We start from the raw sequence: 14,950 nt of genomic DNA, 5'->3' as shown, positions 1-14,950 counted from the left end.
CATCCCTGGCTGTTCTGCGTTTGTTTGCTTTTCTAATCTACAGGATTATATATAATATCTATATTATATACGGTATAATAATATATATAATATCTTATGCAGTATATATTCTAATAAGCTCTTGGAATGTCACACTTGCTAAGTTTATTTGCTCACTCCCATACCCACAGGAAGCCTTTTTCCTGGTGCCATCGGGTCTGTCTGTTCCCTCTGTGTACATTTTTAATCCTTCTGGTGTTACCCAAACTGGATGGAAGGAGGGAGGGCCTGGAGAGCCCGGCTGAGCCCGGCAGCCGGAGGAAGAAGAGTGATTCTCTTCCTTGCAAAGGCTGCACCAAGTATCCAACCACAGACGATCTGTGTGGACCTTCTCTTCATGAGAAAAGCTCATTGGCTTTGCTGGTGGTGGATCTACGTGTCTCCATCATTCAAGTAGAGACACCAAATCCCGACCAGTGCTGAGGCTGCTCTGAAAAACAATTGCTCTTGTCCAATTATGTTTTCCATTGTGCGCTCAAAATACCAGAGAGACATTTGTCAGGCTTTGGAGAAAACCTAATGGGAAGCGCGGTGGATGAGGACAATGTACTCTTGTTTCTTTTATTACAGAGAGAAAGAAAACATTTTCCTTTCCACACTGAATAAATGGGCTGTGGTTGTTCCCTTTTTCCCCAGTATAACAGCAGGAATTGGGAAAATACTAGATTATTGGTCTCGTTTCTCCCGTTTCATCCCCAGTTGAAACATGGAAGATCTCAACCAGCGACAGCAGCACCTTGGACTCACCTGGAATCCTGAATGCTCCCAGCTCTCACCATCTTTCCTGATTTTTTTTGTGTTCCCTAGATGTCACCCATGTCTTTCCTGAGTTCCCAGCCCCGGATCTGGGTAACGTCCTCTTAAGAGAAGGGGTCACCATGAACGATGTGAAAACTCTGCAGCTTCTTTACAGGCGACACTGCGAGGTGATTGCTTTGAATATTTTTAATGGATTTCTTAATTGATGTGGGACATAATGCATGTGCTTATATCATGCTCTTAGGAAAAGCTAGAATATAATAGGGAATGCTCGATTTCCTGCCTATTACAACTAAATATTACTCTTTATGTTATTTTTTTCATTCTCTGACCTGGTTTATGTCATCTTGATTATTAAAACAATGCCCTTTCCATTGTTTTTCTTTTGTCAATTATTTCATCTAACTGGCAGCACGTGAAATTTCTGCTTAGGCTGTGTGACAAACTGCTGGCAGAGCAGCTCATGGGTTGTGTTCTTCGTTGTTAGGCGACTTTGGATGTTGTCATGAATCTTCAGTTTCATTATATTGAGAAGCTCTGGCAATCCTTCTGGAGTCCTAAAACACCCTCTAGCGATGGCTCTGCTGCCCTGCCGACCAGGTACCGCTCTGCTTTCATTATTTCTGAGTGCTCCATATTTTTTTTTGGTGGTATTTTAAAAGTGCATGAAGTAGAATCATAGAATTGTCTGGGTTGGAAGGGACCTTTAAGATCATCTCCTCCAACCATCAACCTGACTCCGATAAAACCCATCACTAACCCATGTCTCTAAGCACTATGTCAACGCATCTTTTGAATCCCTCCAGGGATGGTGCCTCAACCCCTTCCCTGGGCAGCCCATTCCAAGGCTCTTACACCCTCTTGGTGTAAAAATTTTTCCTCACATCCATCCTAACCCTCCCCTGGCACAACTTGAGGCCGTTTCCTCTTGTCCCATCGCCTGTTCCCTGGGAGAAGAGACCGACCCCCATCTCTCTACACCCTCCTTTCAGGGAGTTGGAGAGAGCAATAAGGTCTCCTCTCAGCCTCCTCTTCTCCAAGCTGAACCCCCCCAGCTCCCTCAGCCTCTCCTCACAAGACTTGTGCTCCAGACCCCTCACCAGCTCCACTGCCCTTCTCTGGACACACTCCAGGACCTCAATGTCGTTTTTGTGGTGAGGGGCCCAAAACTGGACACAGCACTTGAGGTGGGGCCTCACCAGTGCCCAGTCCAGGGGGATGATCACCTCGAGTCCCACTCACCACACTGTTCCTGACACAGGCTAGGAAGCTGTTGGCCTTCTTGGCCAAAGTATTTTCAGCTTCATTAGGCATTTTGAGGCATTTTGAGGGCTTTGTAAGACTTGAAAGTATTTACTTCCCCACAGAATTGTCACAAAGAGTGTGAGAAGGGTCTCATATCATAATGACCACACAAAATTCAGACCCCAGAGGAAAGCATCTGCTCTGGTTCTGTACATCCACCTGCCTTTTACTTTCTGCAACAAGTGCTAATTGAATATGCAGAGAGCCTTGGGATGGATGAGGAGGAGGTGATGCTTTCGTTGACAGTCAGCAGGAGCAGACAGTGACAAGTCTGTGTCATCAGGTGTCAGTCTGAGTGACACCCCAGACGCTGAGGTTTCAGTGACATCTAGACCGACTCTCTTCTTTGGCTGCCTGTCCAGATCTTGAGGTGCCTCATGTTTCGAGGCAGATGATGACAAATGAAGCTGCTCTGATCTTTGTGCTCCTGCCTGGCTCAGTGTTAGTGCCTTTTTTTTCATCCTTTGTGCATTGGTAGCCTGATGGGGGAATAGAAATAAGTGAAAATAGAGAAAATTGAAAAGGGGAAGGCTCAGTGTTAGTGCCTTTTTTTTCATCCTTTGTGCATTGGTAGCCTGATGGGGGAATAGAAATAAGTAAAAATAGAGAAAATTGAAAAGGTGGTTTCTTCTTAAAACTTATATAGTAAGTCTCTACAGTCCACTTTTACTGATTGTATAAGAACTTCTGATACTGACATTTTATATTCAGAAGCAAAATAGTAAAAGTTTGAGTAATAAGCAAATATCACCTAATAATCTGTGGAATATGGCCCTGTTGCCCTCAGCAGATGTGGGAAAACATCTCTTGGGTAACAAAGAATCACTGTAGCTGTTTCAAAGTCTCTTTTCCTTAGGGGTGTCTCCCCAGGGCTCATTGCAGCCCCCAGGGAGAGCTGGGCTGGGTACAGACACACTCGGGTACTGGAGGCAGCATTTCTCCATCTAAACTAACCCCAGTACCTCCCCGTGTCACTGCTAATAACCCAGACAGGTAAATAAAGCACTCCTTCACACCTCCCCCCTCTACACAAATATAAAACCAAAGTGGTGAACTGTTTGAAAGTATGAAAAAATGCAGAAAATGGTTCCACTTAACAGAAATTTTAGGTACTCGATAGCCCTTTTCTCCATATGAGAGCTCTAGGAGTGTGTCTGTGGAGTTCATTTACTAAAACCGCCCAGGCAGAGGCTGTAACTACCTCTTTATGGTATGTCCAAGCCTTGGCTTTAATGTTTTTGATGTAATGCCTGGGGAAAGTCCCCTGCAAACTCCCAGTTCCCAGCGTAATGTCTTGGTAGCTCTGCTTTGATGCTCTGGTGCAGGGTTAAGGCTTTGGTTTTCTCTGCTTGCTGTTTGACCAAATATCTTATGCCTTAATCATGCAGAAGAAGTTTCCATACATCTATAAAGTGAAAATAATGCAGCTTGATTGACCTCGTTCAGTTAGAGAAGATATACTCTGTTCTCATCAGAACAGCAATTCTTTCTCCTTCTGAAAACATTCAGCATTTGAAGGTGTTAAACGCCTTAAAAACCATTTGTAGGATCTGTTAATACCAGCTAATCTGCTCAGATGACATTCGTTGGAAATATTTGTCCCCACTGGTAGAGCTGAGGAGGTTTAGAGCACGGGGGAGAGGTGGGAAGGATTTGGAAGCAGCTGGGTCTGCAAGGAGGAACCTGCTGACGTACAACTCCCAGGCACACGAAGCAGAGTCAGGCAGCCAGGCACAGGGAGACGTGGATTTGAGGGAAAACTGTCCCCATGGATGGAGAGGAGCTTGCAGAGTCAGAAAGGACTTGTACAAACCACCAGAGATTTCCTTCTGAAAGAAACACGAGTGGGTTTTTTTTCTGCTGAAAGCTGGGATTAGGAATGGAGAGGAAGGTGAAGGCCCTGAATGCAAACCCGCTGCTAACGCTCTGCCTCCCTCCTCCTCCTCCTCCTCCCACAGCGAAGAGGAACACGAAGGGACCCTCCCGAAAGAGAAGCTGATCGGTCTGTGTAAATACGAGCCCATCCTCAAGTGGATGAGGAGCTGTGATCACATCTTGTACCAGGCCCTGGTGGAGATTCTCATCCCGGACGTGCTGAGACCGGTGCCCAGTGAGTATCCTGTCGGGAGCACATGGGTCCTGGGGCTGAGTCATGGGATGCTGCGTCTGACAAACAGCCATCCCTGACTCACTCGGCCTGGCTACCACTTGCCACAAAGATTTCCATTGTAAAATCTTGGTTGAGGGGGTTTTGTTTTGAACACAAGTTAAAATATTGTGGCAACAGCAATCTTGGTGCTGGAGCAGCATCGCTCTGCGTCAGCGGTGCTTTGTGGCCCCTGGAAATTCCCAGGCTTTTTGAAATTGGGTTTATTGCGTATCATGTCTCCTGCTGCTGGCGAGGAGTCAAGGGGAAAGCAGGGGCTGAAGGCACGAGTCAGCACAGCTGATCCCTCTGAGATGTTTCCTTGGAGACAGCGTCATGTTTACCTAAGACCATCCAGTCCCTTAAGGCACCTCCTGGAAATTTGGGGTCGATTTTCGCTGAGGAGATGAGTGAGGGGACACGGAGAGTTTTCCCTCTGATTTGGCTCCTCCATGAAATCCCTGCGTCACTCTCCCCGAGGCCTCAGCTCAGCCCTGGCTTGAGGACAACGGGAAAACCACAGCCTTTGGAGCTGCCCTTGTCAATCTACACCCCGGGACACGTGTGGGTTTAGAGAGAGTATTTCTGCATTTGGAAAATGCTCAGAAGGACCATGAGTAAGAAAAGCATAAGAAAGAATAAGAAAATGAGAAGAAGAAAATAAGGATGAGAATAAAGATAGAATAAGAAAATAAGGATAAGAAAATAAGGATAAGAATAAAGATAGAATAAGAAAATAAGGATAAGAATAAAGATAAGGATAAAAAGAAGGATAAGAATAAGAATAAAGATAAGAAGAAAAGTTTGAGTAACAATATTAGAGAATAAGATTAATAAGAAAGAATAAGAATAAGAATAAGAATAAGAATAAGAATAAGGGTAAGGATAAGAAGAAAAGTTTGAGTAACAATATTAGAGAATAAGAATAATAAGAAAGAATAAGAATAAGGATAAGAATAAGGATAAGAAGAAACGTTTGAGTAACAATATTAGAGAATAAGAATAATAAGAAAGAATAAGAATAAGAATGAGAATGAGAATAAGAGTAACGATCATAAGAATAAGAATAAGAATAAGAATAAGAATGAGAATAAGAATGAGAATAAGAGTAACAGTCGGAAGAAAAATTTGAGTAACAATGTTAAAGAGTAAGACTAAGACTAAGAAAAGACTAAGACTAAGAATAAGACTAAGAAGACTAAGACTAAGAAAAGACTAAGACTAAGACAAGACTAAGACTAAGAATAAGACTAAGACTAAGAAGATTCTGAGTGCATCTCAGGACCCAGCTGATTTCCCTGATGCTAAATGGAGCTCAGAGCTGACCAGATGAGCGGCTGCGCTTTCCACCACGGGCCTAAGCTAGAAAAGTGATGTCCAGAGACACAGACTCTAACTCTGCAGGGTTCTTTGCAGGCACACTCACCCAGGCGATCCGGAACTTTGCCAAGAGTTTGGAGGGGTGGCTGATGAACGCAATGAGTGAATTCCCCCCCTACGTTGTGCAGACCAAGGTAAGCAGGGGCAGGTCAGGGAGATGGATTCAGTGTGTGTGTGTGTTTGCATGGTGCAGTTTTCCACAGTGAATGGAAATCCTTGGTAGGGTTTGGCCACGTGTCCTCCAGACTTGCACAGTGTCATGAATAATTATCAACCAAGATCAGCAAGGAGTGGGAGGACAGGCAGGGTGATTCCTTTGGACCAGAAGCTGCTGATGTTCTGTCCATTGAGCCATTTCCACGTCCTGAAATTGCAGATAAAGCTTCCTGGAAGAAAATCTCTGCACTGGGGTGAAGCTGTCCTACTAGAAAGTAGAGGACACCTGGTGGACTGAGGGGCATTGCAGAGACTGAACCTCAGGCTCCTACTCCCCCTCTCCTAAAGCCATGGATTCTTGCAGCCTGTTCTCACCTCCCTGGTCTCTGCTGGAGAGGGAATGTGAAAACCTGTTAGTTTAAAGAAAATAAATGCTGAGGCTGGTTTGCAAGATGCAATAGATGCTCCAAAAGTGCTGCTCGTGTCTGCCATGGACAGCAGCGGGGGTGGGGACTGTGCGGAGACCCCCAGCTGATGGGTGGCATGTGCTTGAGCTCGGCGTTTCACTGAATTTCACTGAATTTCACTGAATTTTTTAGAGTTGGAAGGGACCATAGAGATCATCTAGTCCAACTCCCCTGCTGAAGCAGGATTGCCTAGAGCTTGTCAGAGCATGTTACTCAGGAGCATCCAGGCGGGTCTTGAAAATCTCCAAGGAAGGGGACTCCACACCCTCCCTGGGCAGCCTGTTCCAGGGCTCTGTCACCCTCACCGTGAAGAAGTTTCTCCTCAGATTTGAGTGGAACCTCTTCTGTTCCAACTTGTGCCCGTTGCCCCTCGTCCTCTCAGGCGTTGAGGAGCATTTGCCCCCAAGCCCTGTGGCCTCCTGCTCACGGTGCCCTCCATCCTGTCTTCCAGGTCGGGGTGGTGAGTGCGTTCGCCCAGACGTTACGGAGATACACGTCCCTCAACCACCTGGCTCAGGCCGCCCGGGCCGTGCTGCAGAACACCTCCCAGATCAACCAGATGCTCAGTGACCTCAATCGGGTTGACTTCGCCAACGTGCAGGTGACTTATGGCATCTTTTCCTATGGCATGGTGTCTAGAAGTGGGGCTCTAGAATGAGGTTGTCTGCTGGTAACCGGCATCTTATTTCCAACACTAAGGAGCAATTAAATGAACAATTTAATGGGTTTGGTGTTTTTCCAGGTAAGTCTGACTTCACACTGTGAACAGTGGAGAAGGTAGTAATGAACAATGCCAACACCAACAATAATACAATCCTAACAATAATATTATGCTGTGGTCTGGACAGATCGGAGGAGACATGATTCACAGCTGGTTTGGAGACCTTGTCTTCTAGAAATGAAGTTGAATTCCTGGGTTGGGGTACACCAACCATGCAGGCTTGGTGTGAGTAACTGTCAACCCTTCTTTCTGAGCAGGAGCAAGCCTCATGGGTGTGCCAGTGTGAGGAAGGCATGGTACAGAAGCTGGAGCAGGATTTCAAGCTCACCCTGCAGCAGCAGAGTTCTCTGGACCAGTGGGCTAGTTGGCTGGATAATGTTGTCACTCAAGTCCTGAAGCATCATGAGGGCAGTCCCAGCTTTCCCAAGGCAGCCCGGCAGTTCCTGTTGAAATGGTCTTTCTATAGGTACATTTTCTTTCTCGTTTTGGAGTGTTTTGGAGCTCAGGAGGGTTCCAACCCTGTTGGAATGGGTCCAGATGAGGCCACGAAGATGATCAGAGGGCTGGAGCCCCTCTGCTGTGGGGACAGGCTGAGAGAGTTGGGGGGGTTCAGCCTGGAGAAGAGAAGGCTCCGGGGAGACCTTGGAGCCCCTTCCAGGCCCTCAAGGGGCTCTAGAAAAGCTGGGGAGGGACTCTGGATGAGGGAGGGGAGCCCTAGGAGGAGGGGGGGGGTTTTGACACTGAAAGAGGGGAGATTGAGATGAGATCTCAGGGAGAACTTCTTTGCTGTGAGGGTGGTGAGAGCCTGGCCCAGGTTGGCCAGAGAAGCTGTGGCTGCCCCATCCCTGGAGGGGTTCAAGGGCAGGTTGGAGGGGGCTTGGAGCAACCTGGTGTGGTGGAAGGAGTCCCTGCCCAGGGCAGGGGGCTTGGAACAAAAAGATCTTTCCAACCCAAACCAGTCTATGATTCTATGGTATTTCTGCACCAGGCTTTGGGCATGTAAATAGCTCCTTGAAAAGCCAAGGTTCTTTGCTTCCATCAACTCTGGTAACTGATGCTTTGCCCCAGTGCAGAAGGGACTCTTGTATCCCCTGTATCCTTTCAGGAGGGGGGTAGGATACTCCATCAACTGATTTCTTAAAGTGCTTTGATGCTCTTGGGTTACAGGTAGAAACAGAGCACTGTGTCCCACAGTACCCTCAGGGTCAAGAATTCACGTCAGCCCGTGATGCAAGCATAAACCATAACCCAAATATTTTGTTTCCTGGCCATTTTCCCAGCTCCATGGTGATCCGTGACCTCACTTTGCGCAGCGCTGCCAGCTTTGGGTCCTTCCACCTGATTCGCCTGCTCTATGACGAATACATGTTTTATCTGGTGGAGCATCGCGTTGCCCAGGCAACAGGGGAGACGCCGATTGCTGTAATGGGAGAGGTGAGAATTGCTTATTCCCTAGAAACAAATCCAAACCCAGCAGCCCTTAAAGAGACAGGGTTGGTTCACAAACCGGACGGGTTTTTATAACCATCTTTATAACCATCAGAGTTGTTTTGGGTGCCTGGCACAAGGATCATTCACGTCAGCCCGTGATGCAAACATAAACCATAACCCAAATATTTTGTTTCCTGGCCATTTTCCCAGCTCCATGGTGATCCGTGACCTCACTTTGCGCAGCGCTGCCAGCTTTGGGTCCTTCCACCTGATTCGCCTGCTCTATGACGAATACATGTTTTATCTGGTGGAGCATCGCGTTGCCCAGGCAACAGGGGAGACGCCGATTGCTGTAATGGGAGAGGTGAGAATTGCTTATTCCCTAGAAACAAATCCAAACCCAGCAGCCCTTAAAGAGACAGGGTTGGTTCACAAACCGGACGGGTTTTTATAACCATCTTTGCCGAAGGGTTTACGGAGTTGTTTTGGGTGCCTGGCACAGCTCCTTGAGCATCTTCCCTCTTGGCTCTCTAATACCTGAGTGGGTGGGTTTTGGGGCAGTTGAGCATCAGCTGGGCTTTGGGGGCCTGGAGGAGGGAAGAAAAGCATCTCCCCACTTATCCCCATAACCTGTGGGTACCAACCCTGACTTTGGGGTCCCGCCAGGGCAAAGTCCCATCAAACACAAAAGCTAAAGCAAGGAAATGAGGTCCAGAAGTTACGTTCCCTTCAGCTTTCAGTGGTCCCATCCACTGAACTTCTTCAGGCCTCTGCAAGCTCCAGAGTTACGTGCTCAGTCGGCCACTTTCTCTGGTTTTGGCTTGAAAAAGAGAAGTGTTGGGTTGTTTGGGGTGGTGAGGCGGGTGTTTGGGCTTTTTTTTTTAACAAATCAGACAGCAAACCTGGCACCCAGCTTGCCAGCAGCCCCTGTCCTGCCTTGCTGAAGTCACTTCCCGTTTTTCACTGTGAAATGGCCAGATTTCAAAGGCTCCAATCAACCTGGGACAGTAAGATAAAGACTTGTGTTAAAACTGATCTCATTTGCTCCTTGAAGTTCATAATTTTTTTTCTTCCTTCCATGGAGCTCATGTCGGGGAGTCAGACGAGTCAATCACGTGCCTTTGGCTTCCCCTTCCCCTCCCATCAGACCCGTGCTGCCAGTTCCCACTATTCCCAGTAAAACATAAAGGGTTCCACTTGAATATGAGGAAGAACTTTTTCACAGTGAGGGTGGCAGAGCCCTGGAACAGGCTGCCCAGGGAGGGTGTGGAGTCCCCTTCTCTGGAGATTTTCAAGACCCACCTGGATGCTCCTGAGTAACATGCTCTGACAAGCTCTGGGTGGTCCTGCTTCAGCAGGGGAGTTGGACTAGATGATCTCTATGGTCCCTTCCAACCCTAAAAATTCAGTGAAATTCAGTGAAATTCAGTAAACCCTCTGTCTTTGTGGATATTAAAGGAACGTGAAAGGCAGAGAGCTTCCAGCCAACCCCAGCCGTGGGACCTTTCATCCTTCAGGTTTTGCCTTTCCTTTAAACTCTTGCAATATTTCTGTTCTCCAGGAGGAGGCTGATTCTTCCCTGTGAAAGAGGAGGAATTGTGTCCTTCCGTTCCCATCCCTCCCTTTATAACTCAGTTCCTTCTGCCTAACTTCACATGGCTTTTCAGCATTATTCCTTCCGTTCCCATCCCTCCCTTTATAACTCAGTTCCTAACTTCACATGGCTTTTCAGCATTATAATTAGAGCAATTTAGTGTTTCAGACCTCGTCACAGAGAGAGATGACACATCTCCAGACCCCAATATGTACCCAGATCTCTGGTTTCAATGGGCAACGTGGCCTTGCAAGCTAAAGCACTGTCCTGAGGTGACTGCAAAGGCTTTGCAGAGAGGTGGGGTGATGGTGGAGTCCCAGAAGAGGTGAATTAACTGCCCCACAGACATTGAGGGCTGGAGAAAAGGCACCATCCTTTGGTCAGTGGCAGTACATTAGGGATAATGTCAGGTAATACTTACTCTTTTGGGAAGTCAACTCTGTAAAGGTTGTACTGGCAGTGAGGTGATGTCATAAGGAAGTATTTTTATTTTTTCTGCATTTGTTATAAAATCAGCGAGAGCTTCAGCTAAAAGGTGCAAGAGCTGAAGGTGAAACTAAAGGGGTAAGAACAAAAGTCTCCATCCTAGGAGCACGGAGAAAGGCACGGTCAGAAGGTTTGCATGATATTGCAAGGCTGATTCCTGATTTCCCTCAGTATTTCTGTACGTTCTTGTGTAGTGGTCGCTGTGGGAAGAATGGCCACCGCAGTAAAGTAGATGGAAGGGTCAGTAGCAGCTGATACCTTGGTCATACTGAGAAAAAATATCTAATGGTACAATATCTCTCTGGCAGGTAGCCCAGGAGCAAAGCAGAGAGTTTAAACAGAGACTTGGGAAAATGATGGCTGAGTTCTGTTCCTACCAAAATCTGTACCAGATTTATCATTACTTGAAAGAGTGAGAGGCTCTCAAATAGTTCCTGGGGAATCACTCAAAATAAAAACTATTTCAAAAGTTCAAGAAGTATCTAGGCTGAATGAATTTAACATTCATAAACTGGAAGATAGAGCAATTTTTAGCCAGATTTGTCATCGCTTTAATAAAGCATGAATTGTGTTTAAATGACTATGAGATATAAGCCCAGAAAAAAAGCAAAAAAAAGTAATCCCTAGCTTTCTGTATAAGAGTATCCTGAGTCCCAGCTGCTGTGGATGCTGCCACATTAACGAGGGGCTGGTTGGCAGCTGGGTCTGGGCACTCAAATTAGCTTCTCTATGAGCAAGTTTTCTATGCTTTGGGGAATGGAAAAATGTCTCCTTTCGTTCCAGAGCTCCATCCTGCCCTGGGTTGTCCCCTGTGGTGGTTGCCCAGAGGTTTAAATGCCAGGGGCAGACTTTTCCCTGAAACATGTGGTCAGTTTTGCTTTCTGCTCCCCACGTGCAGTACTGCTCATCCTTTGGGTTTCTCCTGAGCTTAAGCTGCTTGTTGGAATTGCTCAGAAATAGATGCCAACTTGCAGGTCTGGCACCTTGGGTCTCCATAAGCCTCCCTTACCTTGTAACTCCTTTTTCTTTCAGTTTGGTGACCTCACATCCCTGTCCCCAACGCTGCTGGACAAAGGTACCTTCTGTCCCTCAAGGGAAGCCCTTGGGTTGGGAATGGAGTCACTGTGGGAGGGGGAACCTCACGCTGGCTCTTCCATCCTGCTCTGTTGGGAAGAAAGACCTCTTCCCCTCCGGTCCCCACTCTGATGCTGAGATTTGACAGACTGAGAGAGTTGGGGGGCTTCAGCCTGGAGAAGAGAAGGCTCCAGGGAGACCTTGGAGCCCCTTCCAGTCCCTCAAGAGGCTCCAGGAAAGCTGGGGAGGGACTCTGGATGAGGGAGGGGAGCCCTAGGAGGAGGGGGAAGGGTTTGACCCTGAAAGAGGGAAGACTGAGATGAGATGTGGGGCAGAAGTTCTTTGGTGTGAGGGTGGTGAGAGCCTGGCCCAGGTTGCCCCAAGAAGCTGTGGCTGCCCCATCCCTGGAGGGGTTCAAGGCCAGGTTGGAGGGGGCTTGGAGCAACCTGCTGTAGGGCAGGGGGTTTGGAACTCGATGGATCTTTAAGGTCCCTTCCAACTCTAACCATTCTATGATTTATCCTTTGCAGATGACATGAGTGACCTGGGCAGCGAGGTGGACACCGACTCCCGGAGCGTGGGGGAGCCGCTGGTGAAACGGGAGCGCAGTGACCCCGGCCACTCGCTGCAGGAGATCTGAGACGGGGACTCGGCTTCTCTCCAGCTGGACGAAGAACATCTAGAGCCAGGTTTGATGGTGGCAAACCTGAGTCTCCCCGGTTCTGCGTTATTAGTGCCTCTTAGTTTCTCTTTCTGTTTACTTGTGTTTGAGGACAGGATCTAGGGGGGAACCCGGTGGGGCCATGGCATGGGGTCGCAGTGGCCGCCTGCTTTCCTCCAACACAACTGCTGGCTCGAGGGCCAAGCTCCAACGTCTACTACCGAGTGATGGAAGCCTCCGTGGACAGCAGATTGGACTTGCCTGTCCTCTCCAGTCTGAGTGAGGCGGGCAAAGGAGGCTTTCTCTTTCAGGGAAGGTGGGTTTGGGTTTCTTCCCCACTTCTCAGACTTCACTGTGATACGAACTTGAACCAATCAGTGCCCAAGAAGAAAGAAAAATACCTGACCCTTCTCCTCTGGCCTTTCGAGACAAGCTGTCCTTCCTGCCTCTGATTTTGCCAAATCATTCGTGCTGGGAAGCACAGGATGGTTTGTCTCTCCCACACCCACCTGGGGAGGGGGCTCCAGGCTGCACATCTGACTGGTGATGCTCATGCACACCCTGGGACTGACGTGTCCATGCTCCAGGACTGACACCTGCACGCTCTGGGACTGCAGGACACGCTCTGGGACTGCAGGACACATTCTGGGACTGCAGGACTTCGCACCTGCTCTCGTGTCTCCCCATCCAGACGTTCCATCCCTGATCCACCACTGCTCCCGGGACACTGTCAGGCCAACTCAAGATACCAAAGGACTCTGAGGAAGCGGTGGCCGGTCACAAAGCGTGTTCGTTGCCCCCCTGGGCGATCCCCCAGGCAATCCCCATCCTCCCCAGGGTGCCCGGGCAGAGGGAACTGGTCCCACGTCCTGGGTTTTGTCAAGTTCTCGCTCCGTGTCCTGCTAAAAGGCTGAAGGTCCCGTGTGTGGGCGAGGGTGGGCGACCGCAGTGCCTTAGGGGGGGCCCACATGCCCACTCCCCCCGCTCCGGCGCAGCAGGACCTGCTGCTCAGACCCTGGTAAAATAAAATGACCCCGTCCCGTGGAGCAGCTCCCAGTTTGCTCAACACCACTGTGGTGTTTCCCTTTGCTTTGCCTTCTGCCGTGTCGTGGTGGTGGCTCCTGTGGGGCTGAGCTGGGGGGGTTTCTGCCTCAGGGGGGGGTTATTCGCCCTTTCTGTGTCCTGGGGGTCTGGGCTGACGTGGACAACAGGGTGGAGGTTGGTGGGGGGAATCTGCCATCAAGCCAAACTGCAAAAACAAAGCCCTGGGGCAAATCTTTCTGTGAATAAAGGCCGTGTCATAAATAGCTTTTATTATTATTATTATTATTATTTCTAATGATACCGTATTTGATGTGAGCTTTTCCAGGGGCCTTGTGTACATTTGCATCAGAGTATATTCTATCCAAATATATTATTTACTCTATTCCTAAATGGTACTAAGGTAGCTGTGACACTTTAAAAAAAAACTATTGCTAATGGAAAGTAAAAAGAAAGTGTGTGTAGTGGCACATCTGTCCCTCTTCCTGTCCCGTGCTGTTGTCTGCCAGGGTGATGTTTGTCTGTAAACGTCTTGAAGTCACAGGGGACGAGTGAGAAAGCAGGATTTATCTGTAAATAACAACGATGAATGCTCCCTGGGTCAGAACCCCCACCTCACATCCTGCTGATGGGATCAGATGGTCTGAAAAACTGAGTCTTAACCCCCCCCTTGCTCCCGTTGATGCGGGATTAACTCCAGCCCGTGTGTCAGCTCCTCTTTGTGGCCACTGCTCCCCAAACCCAGCCCCTCTGCTCCCCACGGACCTGCGAAGGAGACGCTCCGGAGCCGTGCAGGCCCCTGGATAACCCCCCCCCCCAAACCCCATCCCCACAGAATTCCCAGCTAAACCCAAATAGCAATAAACATGTATCGAATGCTCAGGCCTGTACCATCGTTGTCGTGGTCCCATTTCTTCCGTAATCACTGAAAGGAGGCATCAGGCAGGTGCTGCAGCTTTGCAGGGAGATGTGGGTGCTGCCCAGTGCAGTTTAATTAAAGTAGTTACGGCCTGGGACCCGGTGTCAGGGGGGAAGGGGACATATTCACTGTGAAGCAGTGGCTGGTTTGTAGGGATAACGTGCCTGTTACACCAGAGCTCACGGAGGGGAGAGGAGGCTGAAGGATCAGGCTGCTGCTGAGCACGGGGCCACAAGAAGCCTGTTCTAATTACACTTCTAGGCTAATTGTGGAGGATGGGAGCAGCGACACAGGGATGTGATGAGTGACACATCATTCCTCCTGCCACCCGTCGGGAAGGGGAAGGTTTAGGTTCAGCCTCTCTCCCTCTGCATCCTTCCTGCTCACCCCACTCTCCCTCTGGATGGTGCCCAGTCCAGGGGGGGTGGCTGGACCAGCCTGAGCCCCTGCCCTCGGACAACACGTCGTGGGGCTGGAAGAAGGGGGTTATTTCCCCTCCCTGGGCAGCTGAGGAGCCCCCCCCCGCCCCCAGCACACCCGGCTGTAATGGAAAGTGAAGCACAGATTGAAATGCTGACGTTAAAACACACCCACAGGGAGATTTGGCTTCTCTCTGCTCCATCCCCCTGCCCCCGGGACAAACCCCCGCGGGGATTTTGGCTGCGGGGCTGGGCTGGGATCGGCCGATGGGACCCCAGCCAGGGGTGGGGGAAACCGGGCTGCCTGTACCCCCCCACACTACCTGTACCCCCCATGCTGCCTGCACCCCCC

At 49.0% G+C, this 14,950-nt stretch overlaps 1 protein-coding gene across 1 annotated transcript in view; it reads left to right on the top strand.

The window, feature by feature from the left end:
- RFX2 (regulatory factor X2) overlaps window positions 1-14,099 on the top strand; it is a 37,041-nt gene extending 22,942 nt beyond the window's left edge. Inside the window, exons 10-18 of the mRNA XM_014961640.1 lie at window positions 847-965; window positions 1,286-1,398; window positions 4,062-4,213; window positions 5,666-5,763; window positions 6,704-6,853; window positions 7,231-7,439; window positions 8,254-8,407; window positions 11,517-11,559; window positions 12,089-14,099. Coding sequence (XP_014817126.1) covers window positions 847-965; window positions 1,286-1,398; window positions 4,062-4,213; window positions 5,666-5,763; window positions 6,704-6,853; window positions 7,231-7,439; window positions 8,254-8,407; window positions 11,517-11,559; window positions 12,089-12,198 — 1,148 coding nt within the window. The 3' untranslated portion in view covers window positions 12,199-14,099. The remainder of the gene's footprint in view (window positions 1-846; window positions 966-1,285; window positions 1,399-4,061; window positions 4,214-5,665; window positions 5,764-6,703; window positions 6,854-7,230; window positions 7,440-8,253; window positions 8,408-11,516; window positions 11,560-12,088) is intronic.
- Window positions 14,100-14,950: the final 851 nt, after the last annotated feature.

Source organism: Calidris pugnax, unplaced genomic scaffold (genome assembly GCF_001431845.1).
Source record: "Calidris pugnax isolate Ruff unplaced genomic scaffold, ASM143184v1 scaffold431, whole genome shotgun sequence".
NCBI classification, from domain to species: Eukaryota; Metazoa; Chordata; class Aves; order Charadriiformes; family Scolopacidae; genus Calidris; species Calidris pugnax.
Note: the sequence above shows the minus strand (reverse complement) of the source record. Positions and strands in the feature narration are given on the sequence as shown.